This window comes from Esox lucius, chromosome 2 (assembly GCF_011004845.1).
Source record: "Esox lucius isolate fEsoLuc1 chromosome 2, fEsoLuc1.pri, whole genome shotgun sequence".
Taxonomy (NCBI): Eukaryota; Metazoa; Chordata; class Actinopteri; order Esociformes; family Esocidae; genus Esox; species Esox lucius.
This window is the reverse complement of record NC_047570.1, coordinates 5502284-5510562: the sequence shown is the minus strand read 5'-3', so window position 1 is coordinate 5510562 and position 8279 is coordinate 5502284. Positions and strand designations below refer to the sequence as shown.

General features: G+C 39.4%; 1 protein-coding gene across 1 annotated transcript in view; it reads left to right on the top strand.

Moving 5' to 3' along the window:
- Positions 1 to 7997: 7997 nt before the first annotated feature.
- Positions 7998 to 8279, top strand: part of luzp2 (leucine zipper protein 2) — a 211955-nt gene continuing 211673 nt past the window's right edge. Inside the window, exon 1 of the mRNA XM_010882537.4 lies at positions 7998 to 8248. Within this exon, the coding sequence (XP_010880839.1) occupies positions 8172 to 8248 (77 nt within the window). The 5' untranslated portion in view covers positions 7998 to 8171. The remainder of the gene's footprint in view (positions 8249 to 8279) is intronic.

The window sequence follows — 8279 nt, the reverse complement described above, 5'->3', positions numbered from 1 at the left end:
CCAGCAAAGTTTTCGTCTATACAGAATCATTCATAATACGTACTTCGCGTCGCCTGCGAGTAAATACAAACTCAGGACCTATAGTTCACATGTCTGCTTCTCTAAACACTACACTATTTAACCAGGTGTACTCAGTCAGTCACTTACTCACTCAGTAAGAGACATTCGCTCTTCTTGGCTGGCTCTGCTTAAGCGGTCCGGCAAAAATCTAGCTCAGTGGAGAATATCCATTTAGCTACATTTTTAAACCCAGGACTATGTAGGCGAAATATGTCAGTGAAAACAGCTCTTGGAGTTTCACAGTGTTTTGTGTCCTAAAACTCAAATACAAATTGCTAAATTATCCATGGTATGAGTAAAAGGCTAAGACGTCAAGGGAAAGAAGCATATAAAGTATTTTTTGGTCCTCTAATTTAAATCGTCCAAGACTTGCATTTGAGAAGGGCTATGACATCTTGGCTTAGGGTTTAGGTTTAGGATTTACTTCTGGGTTAGAATTAATCTTAGGAGTTTTTAGGTGAAGGTTAGCGTTTGGTTTAGAGTTAAGGAAAATACCATTTTGAATGGAAATCTATTATTTTTGGGTCCAAAAAACACAACTGTTTCATGGGTTCTTAAGGGGTAAAGTAACATCAGCAGTGAAAGCTGTTTATTCCTATAGTTGGTTGTGTATTGGAGGCTGTGGGGATTGTGGGGCAGGGACAGATAAGGCAGCAGCAGCAGTGAGAGCAGTTGGAGCAGCTAGGGGCTGTAGGAGGTAGCAGATGTTGACTCCTCAGAGGAAACTATGATGCCTTGATCCCGCTGGGTCCATCACTCCAATAATGTCCCACATGGTTCAGTGATAAATTCTGAGTGGATCTCAAGCAGATTGAGTTTTGGGGGGGTTTAAACTTACTTGTTGAATCAAACAACTAACAGTGTCTGAAGGCTAAAAACACATTTTGAAACTATCAACATTGTTGTAATGTTAGAAGTGGCAGCCCCATGTTCCACTGTGGCTCAAATTATATCCTACTATGGACACTGTACAGAGCAGATACGTAACAGCAAAAAAGTGAAGTGTTTTTTCTTTTACATTTAAACCCTATGTTACAAGTTGTGTATGACATCTATTTTATATGACTGTATAAAATAGATGATCCAGTCATGTCAGAGGAAATAATTAATAGAAAATAAGTAATATGTCCATGCAATACTGTAGATCTATCTCCATACTTTCTATTCGTTTCTAGTAGATGCATATGTTTTAAGAATACAAAACAGCCAAATTATGAAGACAATGTTCACTGCTACCAGTTTGCCATGTGTAGTAAAATATTTATAACAAAGTCATATTTAATAATTAAAATAAACAAATATGTACAAATGTCAAGGATATACACTACTGTTCAAAAGTTTGGGATCACTTAGAGATTTCCATTAAAATAACATAAAATAATCAGAAATACAGTGTAGACATTGTTAATGTTGTAAATGACTAGTATAGCTGGAAACAGCAGATATTTTGTATGGAATATCTAATTACAGTAGGAGTACAAAGGCCCATTATCGGCAAACATCGGTCCTAATAATAATAATAATAATGCATTATATTCAGGGCTTGACATTAGCACCAGCCCACTCACGGGTAGAATTTGGCTGTGGAGTGTAACGCGAGTGGCATTTTATATATCTATATACAGAGTTTTTCCTTCATTCAAACCACCTTTGGGAAAAAATCTCGCACCGCCTCTGTGTCTGCATGGTAAAACAATGATTTTGCGTTAATAAATAAAATACCAGCGAAACACTGCAGCTAATGTGACGTTAGGAGGAAACCTTTTCCATATTGGCAGGGCTGCCAGTTGGGGTGTTAACCTCAAACTACATCCAATACACATAAAAATAATTGTATGTTTTAGATTACTTCTAGTAGCATAGAATTACAGATTTTTTGCAAGACAAAGAAAGATGACTGGTGAAAAGACAGTACACCAAAAACATTACATATGTAATATAGAGTAAAAAATATACATTTAACATATTTAAGTCACTGAAAATATAAACATATACTGAACAAAATTATAAATGTCACACTTTTGTTTTTGCCTCCATTTATCATGAGCTGAACTCAAAGATCTAAGACTTTCTCTATGTACACAAAAGGCCTATTTTACTCAAATATTGTTCACATCTGTCTAAATCTGTGTTAGTGAGCACTCTCCTTTGCTGAGATAATCCATCCACCTCACAGGTGTGGCATATCAAGATGCTGATTAGACAGCATGATTATTGCACAGGTGTGCCTTAGGCTGGCCACAATAAAAGGCCATTCTAAAATGTGCAGTTTCACTGTATTGAGGGGATCCGGGGGGTCCAAAAACCAGTCAGTATCTGGTGTGACCACTATTTGCCTCACGCAGTGCAACACATCTCCTTCACATAGAGTTGATCAGGTTGTTGATTGTGGCCTGTGGAATGTTGGTCCTCTCCTCTTCAATGGCTGTGTGAAGTTGCTGGATTTTGGCAGGATCTGGAACACGCTGTCGTATACACTGATCCAGAGCATCCCAAACATGTAGCCAGATATTATATAAAGTATATCACAGAGTAGCCAGATATTCCAGTGGATATAAAAAGTCTACACACCCCTGTTAAAATGCCAGATTATTGTGATGTAAAAGATAAATAAAGATAAATCATGTCAGAACTTTTTCCACCTTTAATGTGACCTATAACGTGAACAATTCTATTGAAAAACAAACTGAAATCTTTTAGGGGGAAAAATAAAAAACTCACGATAACCTGGTTGCACAAGTGTGCACACCCTTAAACTAGTACTTTGATGAAGCCCCTTTTGATTTTATTACAGCACTCAGTCTTTTAGGGTAGGAGTCTATTAGCATGGCACATTTTGACATGGTAATATTTGCCCACTCTTCTTTGCAAAAGTGCTCCAAATCTGTTAGATTGCGAGGACATCTCCTGGGCACAGCCCTCTTCAGATCATCCCACAGATGTTCAATTGGATTCAGGTCTGAGCCATTCCAAAATATTAATCTTCTTCTGGTGAAGCCATGCTTTTGTGGATTTGGATGTGTGCTTTGGGTCGTTGTCGTGCTGAAAGCTGAACTTCATCTTCAGCTTTCTAATAGATGCCTGAAGGTTTTGTGCCGAAATTGCCTGGTATTTGGAACTGTTCATAATTCCTTCCACCCTGACTAAGGCCCCGGTTCCAGCTGAAGAAAAACAGCCCCAAAGCATGATGCTGCCACCACCGTGCTTCACTGTGGGTATGGTGTTTTTTGGGTGATATGCAGTGTTGATTTGCGGCAAACATACCTTTTAGAATTATGCCCAAAAAGCTCAACCTTGGTTTCATCAGACCATAACACATTTCCCCACGTGCTTTTGGGGACTTGATGTTTGTTTTTGCAAACTTCAGCCGTTTAGATGTTTTTCTTTGTAAGAAAAGGCTTCCATCTTGCCACCCTACCCCCTGGCCCATTCATATGAAGAATACAGGACATTGTTGTCACATGTAGCACACAGCCAGTACTTGCCAGAAATTCCTACAGTTCCTTTAATGTTGCTGTAGGCCTCTTGGAAGCCTCCCTGACCAGTTTTCTTCTCGTCTTTTCATCAATTTTGGAGGGATTACCTGTTCTTGGTAATGTCTCTGTTGTGCCTTTTCTCCACTTGATGATTGCTGTCTTCACTGTGTTCGATGGTATATCTAATGCTTTGGAAATTATTTTGTACCCTTTTCCTGAATGATATCTTTCAACAATGAGATCCCTCTGATGCTTTGGAAGCTCTCCGCGGACCTGGCTTTTTCTCTGAGATGCAACTAAGAAAATGTCAGGAAAATCCTACTAGAACAGCTGAACTTTATTTGTGATTAATCAGTCTCTTTAACTGATGTCAGGTGTGTAATGACTTCTACTTAACATGAGTTTGAATGTGATTGGTTAATTCTGAACACAGCCACATCCCCAGTTATAAGAGGGTGTCCACACTTATGCAACCAGGTTATTGTAAGGTTTTTATTTTTCATTTCTCCCCCTCAAAGATTTCTGTTTGTTTTTTAATTGAATTGTTCAATTTGAATTGGCATTTTGCGTTTACTAATCATTTTTTTGCGTTTATCATTTTAAAAGGCTATGGGATCAATAGAAAACCCTTTTGCAATTATGTGCTGATTAAAGAAGCAATTATGTGCTGATAAAAAACAAAATGTGCTGATTAAAGAAGCAATAAAACTGGCCTTCTTTAGACTAGTTCAGTATCTAGAGCATCAGTAATTGTGGATTTGATTACAGGCTCAAAATGGCCAGAAACAAATAACTTCTGAAACTCAGTCAGTCTCTTCTTGTTCTGAGAAATTAAGGCTATACCATGCGAGAAACTGCCAAGAAACGGAACATCTCATAGAAGATTTGTACTACTCCTTTCACTGAACAGCACAGACTGGCTCTAACCAAAAGAAAGAGGAGCGGGAGGCCCTGGTGCACAACTTATAAAGAGGGCAAATACATTAGTGTCTAGTTTGAGAAACAAATGACTCACAGGTCCTCAACTGGCAGCTTCATTAAATGTTACACGCATAACACTAATCTTACCGTCAATGATGAATAGGCGACTCCGGGGTTGTGGCCTTCTAGGCAGAGTTACAAAGAAAAAGCCATAATCTCAGACAGGCAAATAAAAATAAAAGATTAGGATGGGCAAAAGAACACAGACACTGGACAGAGGAAGATTGGGAAAAAAGGCCAGCTGCCCAGAGTTGCTTCTTCACTGTTGATAATGGGCCTCAGTACGTCTTTGTAAATATTCCATTAAAATCTGCCATTTCTAGCTACAATAGTCAATTACAACATTAACAAAGCCCACATTGTATTTCTGATCAATAAAGTGTTATTTTAATGGACAAAAAATGTTCATTTCTAAGAGACCCCAAACTTTGAATGGTAGTGTAAAATAAATGATATCACTGAGTTGATGGTTTGCATTTTGAGTAATGTTTTAAAACTTTTATTATTTTTTTATTATTAATTATTTAAATGTTAAATGTGATAAGGCCACATTGATGGCCAAAGATGAGTACAGACACTGGCAATAATCTGAAATACCAAAATGGACAGAAGACGTGTTGAAATAAAAACTATGATCCTTGAAAGTTACCCAAATTCAAGTATATTTACCAGTTAACTTCTGAAGTTTCTTTTAATACACATTCTCTTTGTATCCTTAGCTCCACATTGATTTCGATATACAGTGGAGAGAACAAATATTTGATACACTGCCAATTTTGCAGGTTTTCCCACTTACAAAGCATGTAGAAGTCTGTAATTTTTATCATAGGTACTCTTCAACTGTGAGTGATGGAATCTAAAACAAAAATCCAGAAAATCACATTGTATGATTTTTAAGTTATTAATTTACTTTTTATTGCATGACATAAGTATTTGATACATCAGAAAAGCAGACCTTAATATTTGGTACATAAATCTTTGTTTGCAATTACAGAGATCATATGTTTCCTGTAATTCTTGACCAGGTTTGCACACACTGCAGCAGGGATTTTGGCCCACTCCTCCATACAGACTTTCTCCAGATCTTTCAGGTTTCGGGGCTGTCGCTGGGCAATACAGACTTTCAGCTCCCTCCAAAGATGGTGTTCTTGGGGTTGTACTCATCCTTCCTTTTCCTCCAAACACGGCAAGTGGAGTTTAGACCAAAAAGCTCTATTTTTGTCTCATCAGACCACATGACCTTCTCCCATTCCTCCTCTGGATCATCCAGATGGTCATTAACTTCAGACGGGCCTGGACATGCGCTGGCTTGAGCAGGGGGACCTTGCGTGTGCTGCAGGATTTTAATCCATGACGGCGTAGTGTGTCACTAATAGTTTTCCTTGAGACTGTGGTCCCAGCTCTCTTCAGGTCATTGACCAGGTCCTACCGTGTAGTTCTGGGCTGATCCCTCACCTTCCTCATGATCATTGATGCCCCACGAGGTGAGATCTTGCATGGAGCCCCAGACCGAGGGAGATTGACCGTCATTTTGAACTTCTTCCATTTTCTAATAATTGCGCCAACAGTTGTTGCCTTCTCACCAAGCTGCTTGCCTATTGTCCTGTAACCCATCCCGGCCTTGTGCAGGTCTACAATGTTATCCCTGATGTCCTTACACAGCTCTCTGGTCTTGGCCATTGTGGAGAGGTTGGAGTCTGTTTGATTGAGTGTGTGGATAGGTGTCTTTTATACAGGTAACAAGTTCAAACAGGTGCAGTTAATACAGGTAATGAGTGGAGAAGAGGAGGGCTTCTTAAAGAAAAACGAACAGGTCTGTGAGAGCCGGAATTCTTACTGGTTGGTAGGTGATCAAATACTTATGTCATGCAATAAAATGCAAATTAACTATTTAAAAATCATACAATGTGATTTTCTGGATTTTTGTTTTAGATTCCGTCTTTCACAGTTGAAGTGTACCTATGATAAAAATTACAGACCTCTACATGCTTTGTAAGTTGGAAAACCTGCAAAATCGGCAGTGTATGAAATACTTGTTATCTCCACTGTATACAGCATTTCAGCTATAGGGTGATTTGAGCATGTGAAAATCATTGGAAACCTACGTTTGAAAGCTATAATATTGCTCTTGTGAAAAGTTGTGTTCATTGACTATACAAATCTCATTCATAGTACTTAGATTTCGCAAGTGATCACTGACCAAATATGAAAACTTCTTTACATTATGTCAAACATCAAGTTCCAGACTCACTACCATAGGTCTAGTGCTAAATATAGCCTAAAAAACATGCAATTAAATCACCACTTCAGCATTGCACCTCAAAATCTAATTTTGACACAACAGTAATTTGTTATTGTACACAATGTTTGAGCTTTGTAGCTGATGCGCTACACAATTAAGAAGGATTATCGTGACCCTTTTAGGACACACTCGCTGGTCACTAAAGCATGCCGAGGTTCAAGGATCTCATTAAGACCCGGTCAATGTGTGGTTCCAGGCTTGAACAATTAGAACCTAATTAATGGGCAGAAGACCAACAGAACAAGGTGCAGGTTACTACTGTACCACAGTGAATTCCAAATTCTATCAAATCCTTAATGGAATTCATTCATCATGACTATGTGCTGTGAACAGCATTTTTATCATATTTAATATTCCACCTGTTTTACACTGTTCCCTGCCTCACTTAAAAACATCCTCGACATCATGATAAGAAGCACCTACCTGCCTTGCGAAATCTTTGATGATGCCAAACACACACAATTGAAAAATTAAGGGGTGGTGTGAAATGGGGTTGAAGGCAAGATGCATTTATAATTTGATACATCACCCCTGTATGGCTGAATTTAATCAAACCTGTATTAGTATTAACATAGTGTCCTCCTTCTTCTCATGGTCAAATTAAAACATTTGCTGGTCTTGGGTACTGTATGAAACCAAAAACCTCTAAAAAGGCAACCCCACTCACAAGTATGGTATGCATTCACTTTTGACAAAATTATGAATGTGGGCATCTGATTAATATTGTCAATAAAGACAGATGGTAGCATTTACAGGTGTCATATTAAGATTTTTTTTTATAACAAGACAAATTTTATAACAAGACACGTGCCATTTTACAGAAGCTGCTCCTGAACCCTGTAGGTATGTTTGCTATGCTGGTGACCCCGTTGCGCCCATCCTCAGATAATTGCTCACGCAGTCCCAGAGAGCAGGTAATAATAGGTGCTGAGTGAGACGGCGAGGGAGATGCATTGCCAGGGATTTGTCACGCCACAATGAGGAAGAATGCCTCTCAGCGCTTACCACCAGTAGCAGCTGCCTGAATCCGCCGCTGACATCACACACATCGCGCATCTCCAAATCACTCTCCAGTCTCCCCAGTCTGATTCTGCCCGTCTTACCCCCCCCCCCCCCCCCACACACACACCCGCATGAATACGTCGGTTACCCTGTGTGTTACTTAAAACCAGAGAACCTCCCTTGCTCTGTCAGAGCAACTGTGTTGCATCTCACTGTCTTCTTTGCGTGTGTGCGGGGTGCGTGCGCGCGGACAAGCGATCGAGCCAGTGAGTGAGCAAGCGAGAAAGAGAGGGACAGAGAGAAAGGGAAAAGGAAAGCAATCGAGAAGGAGAGAGCGAGACGGATTGCAAATGCAAGACAAAGCTATGAAATTCATCCAAGCTATTTGCCTCCTGCTTCTTTGTCCAGCTTTGAGCCTCAACACTAGGTAAGTCGCACAACAAGAATATGGTCCTATT